Source organism: Columba livia, chromosome 14, assembly GCF_036013475.1.
Source record: "Columba livia isolate bColLiv1 breed racing homer chromosome 14, bColLiv1.pat.W.v2, whole genome shotgun sequence".
In the NCBI taxonomy this organism is placed as follows: Eukaryota; Metazoa; Chordata; class Aves; order Columbiformes; family Columbidae; genus Columba; species Columba livia.
Genome location: NC_088615.1, coordinates 2,515,045 through 2,533,158, shown reverse-complemented (window position 1 = coordinate 2,533,158; position 18,114 = coordinate 2,515,045). Strand labels below are relative to the sequence as shown.

The 18,114-nt window shown below is 49.8% G+C and overlaps 1 protein-coding gene across 6 annotated transcripts in view; it reads left to right on the top strand.

Moving 5' to 3' along the window:
* The window catches only part of NEURL1B (neuralized E3 ubiquitin protein ligase 1B), a 134,395-nt gene extending 116,931 nt beyond the window's left edge, over window positions 1–17,464 (top strand). For 2 of the 6 annotated variants that reach the window (XM_005509458.3, XM_065029521.1), the window contains exons 2-5: window positions 7,692–8,252; window positions 11,028–11,735; window positions 12,680–12,805; window positions 13,918–17,464. In XM_005509458.3, the coding sequence (XP_005509515.2) occupies window positions 7,692–8,252; window positions 11,028–11,735; window positions 12,680–12,805; window positions 13,918–14,162 (1,640 nt within the window). In that variant the 3' untranslated portion in view covers window positions 14,163–17,464. Of the gene's footprint in view, window positions 1–7,691; window positions 8,253–11,027; window positions 11,736–12,679; window positions 12,848–13,917 lie in introns of all 6 variants that reach the window. The other 4 variants (XM_065029522.1, XM_065029523.1, XM_065029518.1 and 1 more) reach the window with 2 other exon arrangements.
* Window positions 17,465–18,114: the final 650 nt, after the last annotated feature.

Here is an 18,114-nt window from a genome sequence, read left to right as displayed (position 1 = left end):
TTGACCCAGATTTGCTAATAATACGGGGGAGAGGAGATTTTTTTTCCCATGCTTAGTCTCTGGCTTCTATGTATTCTTAGTGCTATTTATATGCAGGAGAACTAAAAACCTGTAATAAAGATGGGGCCAACTTTGCAGCAAAATTCGTGCGTGAGCACAGTGAGAGGCACAACAGGAGAGAGACGGGGAAGAGGGAGATGGGGGCGAGTGCAGGTGGATTTACCTACACCTGCGGACCCAGCAGCAGATTTTTGGTAGCAGAACCCACTTCCACAGCCTGATCTGCAAGACTGTTTTGGTTTAGGCCAAACCAAAACACCATCAAAGTGACCAAAGTCATCACTTCACCATCAAAGTCATGCACTGCCTTTCTTTGCATCAAGTTTGAGTTCATTTACTAGCAAAGCGTCATTTCTTAGCTGTCTCACCGTGTAGAGAAATAAAAAACCCTCTACATTAAATAATATTTTTCCTGTTTGTCCAGATTAGGAAATGCTATTCTGCCTTTTTTTTTTTTTTTTAATGTTTAAATGTTTCTCATTTGCACATGATGAAAGGAGTTATTTCATTAAACCAAATGATAATGTATGGCCAAGCAACGAGTAAGACATCTTCAGCCTAGAAAAAAAAGGCAGCAATACTGATGCCCAAAAGCTTCTAAAAGTACAAGACACAAGGGAACTGTTCAGTGTGGTGCTGTGGTACGTAGGCACAAAGATAAAGAGACATGAAGACCTATGGACAGAAACAGAAAAGCACCAGAATAGGTCACGGTTATCCCACCGTTTCCAGGTGGAAGGGGGCTGGGGAAGGGTGGAAGATGTGCCCACATCTCCAAAGAACAAAGCCAAGCAGAAGGTCTGAAGTGGGTGGGGAGAGTTTTCCTGCCTGATCTGGGAGGGCACTGGCTCTCCCCAATCTTTGGAGCTCTGCGATCAGTTCTGGGTCGTGGAAGATTTGCGTTTGGCACTTTCCATCCTTGGAGCAGACCTTCTGTCGTGGGTTATTTTCTGCTTCGAGCCAGCTGGTGGATCTTGGAGGGAGACATTGGTGCTTCAGCTGCACTCACCATCTTTTAGCTCCGATGCTGGAGTCACGATGTGACGTTTGGTGAAGAGCTCAGGCCTGGTGTTGGCTTTCCTGTTCTTTTAGAGGATGTGGTTGAGCTTTGCATTCACACAAGCTTCCCACTGCAAGGAAAGGGCTTAATTTGGAAGGAGCAGAGATACAGGAGCTCATTTGCTGAGGATGTGGCAGGAGACAAGGGATGGAGCAGCCTGGAAAATACCGCAGGGTCCTGCTGGAGTTGCCGGTGTTTGCTGGGTTGAGAAAAGGATCAGAACACAAGCATTTTGCCTAATGGTGTTGGCAAATACCTCTCTGCTTTCATGGAGGATCACCTAGAAGACCAGAATAAATGGGTCATTAGCCTCTGCCCGGAAAAAAAATAGATTTTAGTGTTGTATTTTTTAAATCCACCGTAACATGTTTGGTTTCAAGCATTATCCACACAAGCAAGAGGGTTTTCTTGCTTGAAAATCCTCATGGAGACAGGCATAACTTGATTTTGTGATTTAAAGTCAGGCCCCGTTCTCTGTCGGAGATCTTTCTGGACTGTTTTGCAATGAAAAATGTTGTGTGTCCGTTAGATGTTTGCACTGAGAGTTACCCCAGTGCCACAACTCACTCTCTTGTTTTAATGAATAAACAACTTCTGTCTTTTCTCCTCCCCTTCTTCCCAAATTAGTCTCTAAAAAATGTCACATTTCCTGCAATTCACTGCAGGCTCTTCAGTCTCTCCTTGACACCTCAACGTCTATACCACTCTATTGCAAGTGAACCATGTGGGGGTTTTGCACACCCTGGAAATTTGTGTCAGGCTTGAGAACTGGACAGGGAGACCTTTACATAAGAACGGGGCTCTGGTATGGTTATGCAAACTGGGGGATATTTATTGATTGTCAAGTTGAGTTTTCCAGTGGTTGAGCCAGGAGGATGTTCAGAAATGAGGCCAATCTTTTGTAGCAGCCTTACACTGGATTTGGCAGCTTGACTTTACAAACTGACACTGGTGAGCACGGAATAGGCGACACCAGTGCTTCCCACAGGGCTCCCTGACACGTTTTTTGTATTAAAAAAAACAGTCTGGGCAGCGCACTAAATTTATATGTGAAAAGATTTGTATCTCTCGTTCTCAGAAGATAAGATCTTGTTGGAACAGAATGCTGTTTGGGGTTACTGTTAAGGTTCGTTATCTGCAGTAACAGCCTCGCCTGCTCCTTCCAGCCCCGGCCAAGCTCCAGCATCGTCTGGGCAGCAAAGATGCGGTGGGACGAGCATGGCGAGGGCTGTACTGTCACTGGACCGCACTGTGATTGACTTTTGGTCTGCAAGGGCTGTTTCGACAAGCTCGCATTCACGCAGTAAACTTGGCCGCATTGTCCCTACCTGTTGGGATTTTTCCTGTTTCGAAGCATAAGCCACCTGCCCCCTCTGTCCACGTACTTTGTTTAATGTTCAACAGGGTTGTTGCAGCAGCAGCGACCTAACTATCTACTGTAATAGGAAAAAGTTCTAATGTTACTGATAAAGTGGCCATAGAGATAAGACACGGGTGTGTTTGGTGGATTCACTTTTGCCTTTGCAGAAAGCGTTAATAGATAGATTTCAGGCTGAACGCTTCTGCCTTTCAGGCTTTTCTCTGAACAACACGGGGACAACTGAACAACGGGGACACTCTGAACAACATCCAGCTCCAGTTGCATGTCCATGAGCTGTATCTCCTGGGAGCTGTGGTCCCAGTGATTCCTGCTCCCTTGACATCCTTGCTTTATCCCATGTGCATCCCTGTTTGGCTGCCCTGTCTTTTGCTTGCCTGGTGATCCTGTGCGTCTTTTGTCACGGGTTTACTTGGAGTGCATCCTCAGGAAAGGGCTGTGGGAGCCAAGGAGAGGCTTTTGCTGTAGTGGTCGTGGAGTTAATACAGCCCGTGGATTTGCCGTGGTGCATCAAGGCAGTGCCCTCCCCCTGCCAGGCTGCCCTCGTCCCAGCTCTCTGCTCTAGCGTTGGGCTCATTGAACATTATACTCCTCTTTGTCATCTTAGGGCTTTCTGTAGTATTATTCCTGCCTGGCTTGTCTGGGCAAGCAAAGACAGGATCAGTCTGGCTTGCAGTCAACTCCCCAGCTGAGCAGCCTCCTCGGTCCCGTGCCCTGGGGAGCAGCAGCCTTGGAAAGGGCTCTTGTTCTGAATTCTGTCTGCTGCTCTCAGTGGGATTACAGTGCCACAGCAAACCCGACACTGCGAACAAATGGGTGAAAAAAATGTTTATTTTTAGAACTGGAACCATGATGAATATGTGGAATTTGTCCAGGGTCTGCCTGCTGTAGCTTTTTGAAATGCAAATTGCATGTTTGTTAAAATACCTCTCCAAAGGTCAGCGTAACCTAAGAAATAAATGTGCTGGCCTTTCGGAAGGCAGGTGGAGTTTCAGATGTGCGATAGCTACTTGCAGTTGGGAGCAACGGTCCCCAGAACCCAAATCCGTTCAGTGCTGCCCATGGAACACCATAGGGATGTGGATGAAAATGCTGCCTTGCCAAAAGAGGTTCCTTTGCACGTTTCAGTGAGAAGCCCTTCACCGTTCTTCATCCTTCCACTCTGCTGAAGCCCCACTCCTGTGTTTTTGGGACTCATGCTGGGAGCAATGATGCGCTTGCAGTTGGTGAGAGTAGGGGTGAAAAATTGGAAACTCTGGAATAAAAAGCAGCAAAATGCTGTATGGGACCTCAAGAGATCACGCAGTGGTTCGTGTGCCGTTTGATGGTGTAGCCAGCCCACTGATGTGCTTACAATGCTCAGGGATTTACATATCTGAGAACTTTGCAATTTTTAATCCTTTTAGCTCACTGCAAGGTGGAAGAATACTATTACTCTATGTTAGACAGGGAAGTGAGGCATAAAGAGAAGAAATTACTTGCTGAAAGCACTGTAGGAACCTCACAGCTGAAAAAAATAGTTGGCATAGCCATTATCTGCCTGTCACCACATCAGGCAGCCTTGGGGAGGGTGGCGTTTCTGCCACGAGCTTGGCTGTCATTGTCCCCCTGACCCGCTTTAGGGTGGTAAAGCACAGAGAGGGGAGGGTTTGGAGGAATAGCAGAGGGACAGAAATGCGATCCAAACTGTGGAAGCTGAGCTGCAAATTAGGGCAATTCAAAGGCATAAACATCCTGTTGAGCTTGCCTGGTCCCCATCAGTACATGATGAGGAAAACACATGCCTGAGCTGAGCATGTTTAGGGGAGAGCTCTGCCTGCCCTGCCTCGGGTTATGTCAGGCGTTATTCCTGGTGGCAACCGGCAGGTGTTCATGCGAGGGGGGAACGGCGTTATAAATAAGTTATTCATTCATTTCCTTCTGGGGATTTTCCTATTGTTTAGCCACAATACGTTTTCCTGTTTTTTAAAAAAACAAAACAAAACAAAAAAGCACCAAACCCTGGCCACAAGTTCCTCTCTGGCAGGATGGACCCAAAGCTGCGTTTGAAGTGGGTGCTCATGTCATCGCTCTTCCATGAGTCGTGCTGCTGTCACTGTCCCTCCTGCCTCGGTCCTCTGTGCTTTCTGAAAGCAGCACAAGCAGTCCCTGCAGGGACTTGTACCCAAGAGCATCATCTCCTGCCGTGCTCCGTCTTTACGGGACCTTTTCTCCAGCAGGACGATGTGGGAGGAAGGCTGGTGCTGAACAGGGGGTGGAAAGCAGGGGGTTTTTGTGCTGGTGGAGAGGGGACAGGGACAAGGACAAAAGCTCTCTCTCTTCCTCCTCCTGGCCAACACAGGGATATTGAGGCTGGAGCACTCGCTTTCACAGGGGAGTTATTTTTAACCATCTTAGAAAAAAAGTGCAGCTCAATGGATTAGAAAATGATGGCTTCTCTACATGGGGAGTCTGTAGCCCGGCAAGGTGAGGTGTGATGTGAATGAGCAGGACTGAGCCCACCGGGTCCCGCAGGAGCCCCGTCCACGGCTTTGCTCAGCCCATGTCCCAGCTGACCAGCACAAAGGCTCCGCGAGCCCCGGTGAGAAATGGGGAGCTGGTGTGGGAAACCGCGGCCGGGAGGGGATTCCCCCCTCAGTGCTCGAGGATTCCCCCCTCAGTGCTCGAGGATTCCCCCCTCAGTGCTCCAGGCCACATGCCCAGCGCTGCTGGGGGGGTTCGTGCCACCGTGCCTGTCTCTGCTAAGGAAACCCCAACCCGTATTTCCTCCGCAGCATCGTTTTCAGGAACGTTTGCAGGCAGACACATGGAGCAGCACCCACATGAGCAGGGGATGGTCTGTGCTGAGAGCAGCCATCTTCTGCATTTCAGCTCTTTGAGAGGCAAGAGATATGAGATTTCTCCTGGGAATACCTAAGAGAAATACCCATACCTGTTGCAAGCATGGCTGGGGCTGACCCACAGACCCAGGGACCCCCCTCCTGCCCTGGGGGAGCCCGCAGGGAAGCTGCAGTGCTGAGCTGGGCAGGGCAGATTTAACACCCGGGGGGACACAACACCCCGGGGCAACTTCTCTCTGTCTCCCCTAGGACTCTGCCTTATGGAAATAGCAAACCCCGCACTGGTGTAAGTGCAAGGATGTATTTATTTACATTAGCGCACAATAGGATTAACCATTACCCTGTGCTACGCAGGGGTTGTCACGTGCAGTGCAAGTGAAGAGACACAAAAGACCTTTTATTCAGCCACCGCATTTGCCTGTCACAATCTAGGACTGACCTTTTTCCTTAATGCAAACAGGAGCTTTTTGCCTTTGTCGCTCTGTGCCTCCTGTTGCAGATGCCTGATTTCAAGGGCTAATCCTGTGTTCAGATCTTGACTGCGAGCCCTTTTCTCTTGCAGCAGTTGCTTAGAGCCTCTGTTAGTCCAGAGAGCAAATGCAAGTCCCAACCTCTCGCTGCCCTACCTGGTAGGGTTTTGCTTGCAAAAAAGGCTGTCGCAACTGCAGCCCTCCCGTCAGTTTCCCAGCTGAGCTCCCCACGTCTTCTGGTGTTACTTTCCAAGAGAGGAAAGCATCACAAAATCCTTCCCTTGTCACAAAGCAAAGGCAGGGGTTACACACAGGGAGGAAGCAGCTTGAAGGAAGGGCCGGGCAGGAGGCTACTAAAGCTTCAAACATGGCAAAATGTTTCAAAATAAATGCGTGCATGTGATGCAGTTTTATATTTAACAGGATGCTTTTGAGATCCTAGCACATCTTCCATTTTTGATTTAAAAATCTGCTAAGCCAGGTGCAAAGAGGAGGCAAGTTGGGGTGGGTGGGAAATGGGTAGACTAAACGCCTGTGGCACCGTGATGATGATGATGGTGGTGGTGATGGTGGTCACGGGGTCCTGGTCGCTCAGCAGGACCCCATGTTCAGGGATATGCAAAAGACATTGTTTCCACCTCGGGAATTTGCATCTAAGGCTTAAGATTAAAAGTTGGGCTTTTTTCATTTCTGCTCCACGCTTGTGTGAACTTCACTTTAGGCCTCAAATCTGCTGTTCTTGAGATGGGTCTTGAAATTGCTATTGACTTTAAATGCTGCAAGATCTCGCCCATAAATTCTCCTTCTCCCATCTGTAAAATGGGCACGGCAGGATTTCTGTGCCATCTGTGGTGCTGCAAAGCTGAAAACAATAATAATTTATAAAGTGCTTTGTGCTCAAATGGAAGGTTCTGTGTAAAAGCAAGGCTTTGCAGGATAAGATGTTCCTGAATGGTCCAGTTTTTAATCTGGTATCTGAACCAGGGGCTGGGTTGCAAGCTTTAGAAGAACAGTCCGGTGATGCAGAGGTAGTGCTCCAGCTGCTAAACGTCTTGGTTTATTTGTGTTGTTCAGAAGCTCCTCTTCGTTATTAGAAAACTAAGGAACAGAGCATCCAGCAGCAGCACGTCCCCAGATTCTATGATTCTATCTCTGATCTTAACAGCCGGGATCCTCAGAGATGATGTGACTCCGCTGGTGATTTAACAGCACATACGTTGTAAATAGGAAGTTTGGAGCCACAATCACAAGTGTTAGGACTTTCTGAGTGCAATAGGATGCATCTGATGGGAACAAAAGGATGTTCATTTCCATCTAGCTTTGCAGGGTGTAGAAGGGAAGCTGCCTAACCTTTGCCCCGGGAGCCATATTTGCCTTGCAGTTGTATATAGCTGAGGGCCAAATTAGCCCAACAAAGAGCAGATTATGGCAAAGCATGGCATTTTAAGATTAAACAATGTGGTTCCCGGCAAGTGAAAGTGATAGGACTAAGTAGCAAGTGACAGGACCAGGTAGCAAGTGATAGGACAAGAGGAAGTGGCCTCATGTTGCACCAGGGGAGGTTCAGATTGGATATTAGGAAAAAATTCTTCACGGAAAGGGCTGTGGGGCATTGGAACAGGCTGCCCAGGGCAGTGCTGGAGTCACCATCCCTGGAGGGGTTTAAAAGGTGTTTAGGCGAGGTTCTTAGGGACATGGGTTAGTGCCAGAGTGAGGTTATGGTTGGACTCGGTGATCCTGAGGGTCTCTTCCGACTGAAATGATTCTGTGATTCTAAGTAATGCCAGGCAGGTGTGGCAAGCCAGTTGTGGTTTCCTGGGCTGAGCTGATGCACGGCTCATGTCCAGCACTTCTGACGGAGCCGCTGGTTTCTCCTTTTGCAGACACAAGCCACCAGCCCCGCTCCGTCTCCAGCCGCCCCTACTACAGCTTGCCCAACAGCAGCCATGAGAGACGCTCGGTCCTCGCTATCACAGAGCCGCCGCGTTTCCACTCCCAAGCCAAAGGCAAGAACGTGCGTCTGGACGCTCACTCCCGCAAGGCCACGCGGAGGAACAGCTTCTGCAACGGGGTCACCTTCACCAACCGGCCCATCCACCTCTACGAGAAGGTCAGGCTGAAGCTGGTGGCCGTGCACCACGGCTGGAGCGGGGCCCTGCGCTTCGGCTTCACCATTCACGACCCGTCGCAGATGAGCTCCGACGACATACCAAAGTACGCCTGTCCGGACCTGGTGACCCGACCCGGATACTGGGCCAAAGCTTTGCCAGAGAGGTTTGCTGTCAGAGACAATATCTTGGCCTTCTGGGTTGACCGCCATGGGAGAGTCTTCTACAGTATTAATGATGAGGAGCCAATATTGTTTCACTGTGGTATTAAAGTTTCTGGTCCTCTCTGGGCACTCATAGATGTCTATGGAATTACCCATGAAGTGCAAATACTAGGTAAGTATGTGTTTTGGCCCCTGGCTTGCTCTTCTGGTTGCTCTTTCTACAAAGGCATGATCATTGAGAAAAGATGCATAATCTGTCTGGTTGATCATTTCTATGGGACACTTAAGAAAACCAATTCACTGTTGGTTTTGTACTTGAAATTAACTGTTTTTCTTTCGCCAGCAGCAGGGATCCAGAAAGTAACGTATTTCAGAGATGTCAGTGATGAGATGTCCTAAGGCTGTGCATTATTGCAGCCGTGTGAAGGGCTAGATAGAAATCTTTACATGTAACTTTACCCAGCTTTTCTTTACCCAGGTTTTTCCTCAGCTAGATGTGCTGCTATAGCCTGGAAAAACATAGTGCTGCTTTACAGCAGCGTCCCAGGGACTGAGGAGACAAAGGCGTCCAGCTTTGACTTCCCCTCTTCTTTCCCACCTACCAGTTACTGCCAGTCCACTGCAAAACTATGACCCATTCCCCACGTATCTCCTTCCCAAGGCCCTTCTGAACTCTTGGCCCTGGTCCCCACCTAGTCTGGCAGTATAACAAGCTGTGTTTGCAGATGTAACCCGATTTACCCTTCCCGTGCACACGGGCATCACTGTATGTCTGCGAAGCAGCGGCTGCAGCGCAGGATGCAGCTCGCCAGCTGAAGAGTGATGAGAAAATATAGTGCGAGCTCCCATGTGCTTTGGGATGCTTGGCATCGCGTGCCACATCCCCCCTCACCCGTAAGCACATCACTGCATTCTGGTGCTGCCTGGCTGATTTACAAGCATCGTCCTCCGGGAGAGCTGCAAGAGGGGATGAATTTGTTCCCATTAGCAAACCAAGCTGATTGCCATGGAATGACTTTCCTTTTGTGATTTACAGCATTGAAATTTCAAAGGAGTTCAATGTTAGATGGAGTGTTTTGAGCTGGTCTACACCACAGGGAATCCTTTCAAAATACAAGAGCGTTGCTCTTTCCTGGAGGCTCCTAGGAGCTGATTTAGTTTTTAACAGCCAAACTAAGCTGCATCTGCTCGAGGTGATGGTCCCTCCATCCTCACACTGAGCAGACACCAGCGATAAGCTGGGAAATGGTTAGGCCAGTGGGCAGGCAGCTTCATCACATATTCTTCCAAATGGTACCAATTATTATACAGGCAAGAAGGCTACACATAAACAACACTTTCCCCTGCCTGCTCTGCCTCAAATGTGTAATTAAACCTTACCAGTAGCTTATCCTGTAACTGCAATTACAAAGCACTCCAGCCTCTGGTGCTCAACACAGAGGTGAAGGAGCATTTGCTGCATTGGCCAGTGCAGCTGCTTCACCAGAGCAGTCCTTCCTCATTAGATTATAGTTAGGAAAGTAAAATGCAGTTTATTTCTGCCACCTACTCCCCAGTGCTGCCTGCAGCATCCAAGTGTGCAGAGTGAAACCCTTGTCCTGAGGGCAGCTGTACTTTAATTTTTTTAATCAAAGCACCAGGCCCCACAAACTGCCCCAGGGATCAGGGTGGTGCTCAGCCATCTGGGGCACCAGGGGACTCGGCCTCCTTGCTCCAGATGTGCTGGTGTCATAGCTGACATGTTTGTCTCTCTCTGTTCCTCACAAAATTCTGCAAGTTGAGAAAGCTGTGAAATACAGCTCAAATACAGGTGCACAAAATGCATCCTTCAGCATCATGAAGCTTGGATGTGTCTTACTGCTCTGTGAGCACATTTCTTGCCAGATACCGTGTACTTACTAGAAGCAGCCGGTCCAGCCACCAGCCCACACCAGTGGCCTCTGCTGCTTGGGTTCCCAAGAAAGGAGCCTCTGCTTTGCAGCTGCTTAATGGATTTGGGTGTTTTTTCCTCCTTACTTAAGACTGGTGATTTTCTCCTCTGAGGAGTGTTGGTGCTGGGATGCTCTCCATCTGTGGGAACACCAGGAGTCTGCTTTGTTCATGCACACTCCTCCCTTCCATGTGCTTTGACTTTGCTCAGCTGGTTAATGCCTGACCTGGGAGTGAAGTGTCCAAGCAGTGCTGGAAGTAGAAGAAAGGACACTCCCCAACGTCCCCACACCTTTAAATCCCCCCCTGGCCTGGCACGGCTGAGGTGAAAATCTAGGAAATGAATTAAGAATCAGCATCCCAACTTTCCCTTTGCTGTGAAAGGGGAAAATAACTCTCTACTATAAAAATCTTCTTAGCAACACCTGCAGCAAGTAGCTCTGGTGACAAGTTCTCAATTCAAAATCTCTGCAGTGGTGTGAACACCCCTGAGATGCGAGGCCTGAAATCCTGTAAAATGACCTCTTTTGGCCACACGTGTGCCTGGACACCTCACAGCTGTAAGGCAACGACAAGGAGTGTAAAAAGAATATCTGTTTGTGCTTGTGCTCCTTCACCCATCACCGTGTCGTGGATTTGGCGTTTCCTGCTTTAACACAGAAAGCTCAAAGCTATTAGACCCCTCTGCTAAGAAAGCTGTAGGAACACACTGATTTACAGTTTTTCCAAGCTCACCAGTGCAAGGAGCTCCCAGATTACATGGGTACTCCATAATTCTTGTTTTCCCTCAGCTAATGCCAACACACAGCTATTTCTTTGCCTGCTGCTTGCTCCACACGTGACTCTTCACCACTAGTTGTTCATTAGTGGTTGGCCTCTGGCTAATTTTTCCATTTTTTTTCTTTTGGAGGAACAGAATTCAGTTAATCTGTGGCCTGAAATAATAACAATTCTACCCAGAAAAGCAGGCAATTATATCTTGATTCTAATGTCCCTTATCTTTGGCTTTATCTCACAGACAGCATGTTTGCAGAGACCATGACCACTGCCCATCTCAGCACCGCCCGTCTCAGCACTTGCCTTCCGCAGAGCAACCACGATTCAGCCAACTTCAATAACAACGAACTGGAGAACAACCAAGTGGTGGCCAAAATCGCAAACTTAAACTTAAGTCGGGTACCAGGACTTGCGACAGACAACCACATCATCCCCTGTTGCCCAAACCGACGGCAGCACGCCCAGGGGGTCCCAGCCTTCCTGGACACAGACCTGCGATTCCACCCCACCCGTGGACCTGACATCACCTTCTCTCAGGACCGGATGGTTGCATGCACCAACTGGCAGGAAAGCAATAGGACTTTGGTGTTTTCTGACCGGCCTTTGCACATCGGTGAAAGCCTCTTTGTGGAAGTAGGACACCTTGGGTTGCCATACTACGGGGCCCTTTCATTTGGCATCACTTCTTGTGATCCGAGTACATTACGGACAAACGAGCTCCCAGCAGATCCGGACTTTCTCTTGGACCGCAAGGAGTACTGGGTTGTTTACCGAGCGTTCCCGGTCCTCAACAGCGGCGACATTCTCAGTTTCATGGTCTTGCCGAATGGAGAGGTGCACCACGGGGTGAACGGAGCCAGCCGAGGGATGCTAATGTGTGTGGACACCTCACAGTCGCTCTGGGTGTTTTTTACAATCCACGGTGTGATCAACCAGCTCAAAATATTGGGTAAGTGCAGCCAAAAGAGATGATAACGAGGAGCACCTGGCTGGTGATGTCTCCTGTGCCTGAATGGGAGCTGAGGGCTTGCATTCACAGTGTTGCCTTTAGCAGATGGTCACTGATGTGAGTAAGCAGCTCCTGATCTCACCTTGTGTTTGCAAACAAAAGTGAGCAAGACACGGTAGCTGTCACAGAGATGTATGCAGCCTATAAAAGTCCTCCATAAAATTATGAGACTCGAGAGATAAAATGAGCAGCAGGTGGGGACCAAGGATGGCTGTGGCAGGGACAGCATTTTTTTTTGTTTTAAAAGGGATTCTTTATAAACCCACTATTCAGTCAACAGGTGTTGAACTCCTGCCTTGGTGAGGGCGATGGTTTCTGTGAGCGCAGGTCTGGTTTAAGCACATGTGTTGGCAATGGACAGTAATCACTCCCCAGGCACTGCTGCTTCTCGGGTCTCGGATGTCACTTTTGATCTATTGCTGGTGACCAGTTCCAGTGCTTCTCCTTTGCTCTTATTAAAGATTCTGTCAGAAAAACAGATGTTGATGACTTTGTAAAGCAAGTTTTTCCCATTTAAAGCAATGCCCTTTCCCAGCTGCCCCTGAGCTGTTAGTGAGACAGTAGTAGCTTGAGGCTGCTGCTGCTGGAGAGATCAGGACCTTGGGGAAGTGACTTTACACCCCAGATGATGGCTGTCAGACCACCTGGTGCTCGCTTCACTGAAGCACTGAGCAGAGATGGTACAATGGCATAGCCAGGTCCTGGCCCTGGAGGTCACATCCAAAATCACGCAGCTGTGTTGTTACTAAGGGGCAGCACTCACCAGCAGCTGGGCTTTCTCCTAAAGCCATGTGGGGTCGGAGCGACTCGCTGGGCAGGGGGGTGTTCGGTGGGGTTTGGTGTCCGTCGGCCCCGCGGGCGCTCAGCTCTCCCTGTGTTTGCAGGCACTGTGCAGTCCAGCCCAGTGACCGTCTCTCCCTCAGGATCGCCCGGTGGCTCGCAGTACGACAGCGACTCAGACATGGCCTTCAGCGTCAACAGGTCGTCGTCTGCTTCAGAGTCGTCACTCGGTAAGGGGAGCCCGGCCCTCGGCAGCCTCTGCGCTGAATCAGGTGGGGCTACGCGATTCAGCAGGGCAAGATTAAGGGGGAGATGTTACATCTCCTGCAAGGCCGACAGAAATAACGGGAAGGAAACACAAAGTGGTGGGAAGCTTTACACAGCCTGAAGTAGGGCTTACATGGTGCTTCCCACTTTGTCAGTCTGTCTAATGTAAATGATCCCTTGCTGCAGCAGCAGTGCTGCAAGAGAGGGGGTGCGGTGCTGTGCCTGGGGGTCTCACACCACCCAGGTTTAGAATAGAAGAAGACTCAGCTAATAGAATGTCCTGAGCTGGAAGGGACCCACAAGGACCATTGAGTCCAGCTCCTGTCCCTGCACAGGACACCCCACAGGTCACACCGTGTGTCTAAGGACATTGTCCCGTCTCTTCTTCAACACTGTCAGGCTGATGCGGTGACACCTCCCTGGGGAGCCTGTTCAGTGTCCAGCAGCATCTGGGTGAAGAACCTTTTCCTAATGTCCAACCTGAACCTCCACTGGCACATCTCCTGCCATTCCCTGGGGTTCTGTTGTTGGTCACCAAAGAGAAGAGAACGGTGCCTGCTCTTCCTCCTCCCCTTGTCAGTAAGCTGTAACCACCACGAGGTCTCCTCTCACTCTCCTCTTCTCCGAGATTCTGCGCCGCCCAGGCTGTGCTGCTGGAGGGATGCCCATGTGTTTGGGTCTCAGGCACACAGCCCTGGGCGCCCTGCCCAATACCGTCCCTGGCAAGTGCCACCGTTGCGTTGTGCCACAGTCCCCTGGCACAGCCAGCAAGATGCAGGAGTGGGGCTCTGCACAGCCCCACCGTCAAACAGGCGTGCAAACCACAGCCCCGCTTCGGGAAGCCCAGGCAAGCTGTGCTTTGCCCCATCTGTAGAAGAGGGATGGCAGGCTCTGCCTGGAGCTGTGCCTGTGCTACCAGGTAGAATACGCTGGGATGTATTTGGCCAAACAAAGGAGGCAATGACTAAGGAAGGAAGAGCCTTTAAAAATTGACTTGAGGGCATGTATGTTGTGTGCTGTCAGGCCTGCACTGTCCTGGTGACTGAATGACCTTGTTCCTTCTTCCTCCTTGCAGTGACCGCTCCCAGCTCCCCCCTGAGCCCTCCCATCTCTCCTGTCTTCTCCCCTCCAGAGCCATCAAGCAGCAAGAACGGGGAATGCACCGTCTGCTTTGACAGCGAGGTGGACACAGTGATCTACACCTGCGGACACATGTGCCTCTGCAACACCTGTGGTCTTAAGCTGAAGAAGCAGCTCAACGCCTGCTGCCCAATCTGCCGACGGGTCATCAAAGATGTTATTAAAATATACCGCCCTTAGTGCCCGACTTGGGCTGTAGGAAGGGGGAATGCCGCTAGCAGTAACCATGCCTTTCCGTCCCTGCTTATGGGTTATCGTGCTGGTCAGTCGTTATCAAGTGGCTCGTTATCTGTGTTTCCTTATTTGACTGGTAGGGCACAATTCAGGGATAAAATTGAGCTGAGGATCTCATGGGGCCCAAAGGCACAGCTGTTGTGTGCCCATGGGTGAATCTGGAGAATCATGGTCTGGACCCAACCCAGCTGCAAATGAGAAATTTCCAGTGCAAAGGCTCTTTTTTTCCTCCTCCAGAGGCTCGCTGTGATTGGGAAGGGCAAGTTGCCGCTTGGCCAGTGCCCGGTGCCACTGAGCTTCCCAACCCCAAAACCCCAACAGCTCTGGGCTGCTGCCAGGGGCTTGTACTGTGGTGGAACAAAATTAGGATGAGGCCCAGTGGGAGGGTCCGAAGTGGCTAAAACTGATCTGCAAATGACATGTCCATCTGTGTAAGGGGAACTAGCTAAGGCCAGAATAGTAGCACAGCCAGATTCTCACTTGTTTGGATTTTGGCCCCCTGAACAAGCTTCTGTGCCATGTGGAGAAGGTGGTCTGCACTTACATAAAGCAGCTTTTGCTTTCTGTGGCAGAGCAGGGACTTTTGGCCAGGAAGGCTGAGACCCAGGGAGCAGCCACAGCGTAGCAGCGAGGAGCACGGGCCCCCAGAGAGCCCCAGCGCACCCCGATTGCTGCAGCAGCAGCGATGGGCTGTGGGCACTGCCTGGCTGCTGGAGCCACAAATTGCAGCCCGTGGATGAGAGATGCGTTCGGATGGGCACACGGTGAGCCTGGCTTAGAAAAAGCGCAGGGCTACTGCCACCTGCGATGGTGGTGTTTGTCATCTCTGCGCACACACGTCTGCATTTTGCTCTGCTGCTCTTCACGGGTGGCAGAGCTGCTGTCTCACACCGTCCTGGCTGGCTCGCTGCCCCAAGCCTTGCCCTGCAGCCCAGCCTTCCTCCCACCCCACCACAGGGACTTTTTGAAGCCTGTGTTGAGAAATGAATTGCTGACCCAGTCCCAGCAGGCTCAACTTTTTTGTGGGGACTGCGTATGTGCCGCTTTTACCTGCTTTTTCTCCTGCCTTTCCAGGTTTCCCAGTAGAGCGTCCAGCTGCTGGATCCCAGTAATAGATGAGAACTTGTTGAGATGAACAGGGAGCTGTGTCACCTGGCTTTACTTGGGAGGAGGAAAGAAAAAGGCTCTGGGGCTATTATTAGATGTTGGGATCTTAAAAGGTAAATGGGTTTCAGCTGTGATATTAGACAACCACAAGCAACCTGGGTTAGTTGGGCTGGTGCAGGGAGCTTGGTTTCCTCCTCCTTGCTGACCCCCGTCCTCCATCCACCCCACGGCTCCTCTCTGCTCCTTCACCATGGGCAGTTGCCACCTGGTCCGGCTTCCTAAAGAGGTAGAGAGAGGGGATGCAGATGGGAGGATGAGGGAGGGAGGGAGGGAGGGACGGACTGGTGTCATTCTAGCTTGGTAACCACGTGCCACCAAGGGGGTGAGAACAGCTTTCTGAGAAAGGTGCAATTATCACGTTTTTATTTCAAAAAAGATAAAAGCCTAGCAACCCCTGTACATTTCAGGGTTTCTGAGTGCAGAGGGGACACCTGACGTTGTCAGTGTCACCTCACCTTGCTGTTCCCTTCCTCCTCCGAGGTGTCGGTAGCCATGGGTGCACTGCTGCCTCTCATGGTGCCATCGCTGGGGCAGTGGTTTGGTGGTGCCAGCAGTGCCGTGCTTGGTGACAAACCAGCGCTCAGCCCCGTCCCAGCCCCGCGCTGCCATCACAGAGAGCATCTTGTCCTCCTCCCGCAGCGGCCGTGGCTGCTCAGCAGCCTGTTCCACATGCCAGCTCACAGGGCAGGGAGAAAACTATGTTTTTCTTCCTTGGAGAGCTAATTAACATTTTAATTAAGTGTATAAATAAGAGACTGCTATAGAGTGAGATCTCGCATCCATCGTCCTGATGTATCGGCATGGGAGCCTGCTGGCTTTGTGTGGCCCCGTAGGGAAGCTCGGCTCGTTGTTTGCACATTGGGGTCCAGCTGTGGTCCCTGGGCACAGCACTGAGAGCATGATGATTGCAAAGTGTGTGAACAGGGGATGAAAGGCCCGGTGGGTTAGAGCCTGCCTGGTGACCGGGCTGAGCTGGGAAGCCTTTGCATGGCGAGGAATTCAAGGAAAGTTGTGTGAATCCCCAGCAAGCGATGCTGGCTTGGATCAGCAAACACCAGCGGCCACCCCTGGGGCTGCGGTCCCACTTTTGGGGGTGCTCAGTCCCTTTTGGTGGGACAGAGCCCATTTACTTGCCTGACACCCACCCCAGATGGTGTGTGAGCCGTTCAGGACTAATTGCACGGGTTTAATTTTTGCTGTAGCAGCTGAGACCAGTTTCCAGAAGGGCAGCGGCCAACGGGGTCAGCAAGGGAGCAGCTTATTCAGGGGTATGACCCAAGTCGGGGTCTGCAGTGCGGCCGCGCACCAAGCGGGACCTGGGGCAGTGGACGGGTTCCCCTGCAGCCCAAGAGCAACAGGAATTTTATCCAAAATAGGCCTCTTCTAAAAGATTTCCAGGAAAAGGTAGCCTCTTACAGATTTAATTGTTAGTATTCGTATTGCTATTTTTTTTAAACAGTCTGATGATATATATGATTTGTACAGAAGATCTGTTTGTGCCTTATAAGGGTGTCTGTGCACTTTTTATCCTTTTTAAAGCAACTTTTAAAAAAGAAAAAAAAAAAAAAACGGGGAGAAAACAACACAGATTAATGGTAGTTTTATAGAATTTTGTGTTCACTGAGAATCCTGCTTTTTATAAATATATACATATATATATATATATGAGTGAAAAAGTGTTTATTTCCATGGATCTCCCCGCCTCTCCTCCTACCATATTTGTTTAAATTTTTTAAAAAAGGAAAGGAAAAAAAGAAGAGATGGGGGAAACTCCTTTACCTTCCTTCTTTCCGAGACAGTTACTCTCTTATTGTTACCTTTATGATTCGATACTGTGAGCTGCACATCATGTTGAAGCTGAATCAGACTTTGGACCTCTGTATTGGGCTTGTCGAGCAAATCCTGTGGGGGAGCGGGGCGGGGAGGGCATCGCACGCGGGAGGGAGCTGCACTTCTACATGTCAGTGGTCTGTAGCGTTGTGTTCAGTGCTGTGTGTTTTACTTTTGTCCATTTACCTGTTTTACATTAATATAATTTTACTTGTTTATGAAACAAATAAAACTTCGGCTTGTAAAGAGTGCTCACAGATGTTTAAAAGCGTTTGACTGGAGAATAAGCGAGTCCTTTATTTCCAAAGTGCGGTGATGCTAACACATAGAGGGGAGGCACCTTCGTTCAGCTCAGGCACCTCTGCTTAAAATAACCATGAAGTTAGACACTTTAAATACCTTGGATGAGTTTTGCTTTGCTCCTGGGAGGTGACTGCCCAGTCCCTCGATGCGCACAGCCAGGCAGGGGGATTCCTGCCTCATTTAACCTCGCAAACCCTTGAAAACTTGGCTGGACGCTGCAGTAAAAGCAGGGTGTATTTTAGGGCTGCAGCAGTTGGGGGGTGGTGTGGTTGATTTTTAGTACTCTTTAGTACATTTTTAGTACTCTTAGAGAGCAAGATTTATAATATTCTGGAAAAAAAAAATCTCCCTTAATTCATAACCATTAATAGACAAAATAGAGATAAAAGTGGAGTCACCAATTTTGTTTACCAGAATATAATACGCTGCTTGTGGCCAAAGCATCACCCCAGGAAATCCCAACACATTCATCTCCTGGACTACAAGCAAGTTAAAAACCCGTAGCCAGTTTAAGAACAGCAACATCTGAGACTAAACAAGACAACCACGTGTGTGAAGGGTAAGCCTGTCCTCCCAAATTTAAGAGGAGGATGCAGTT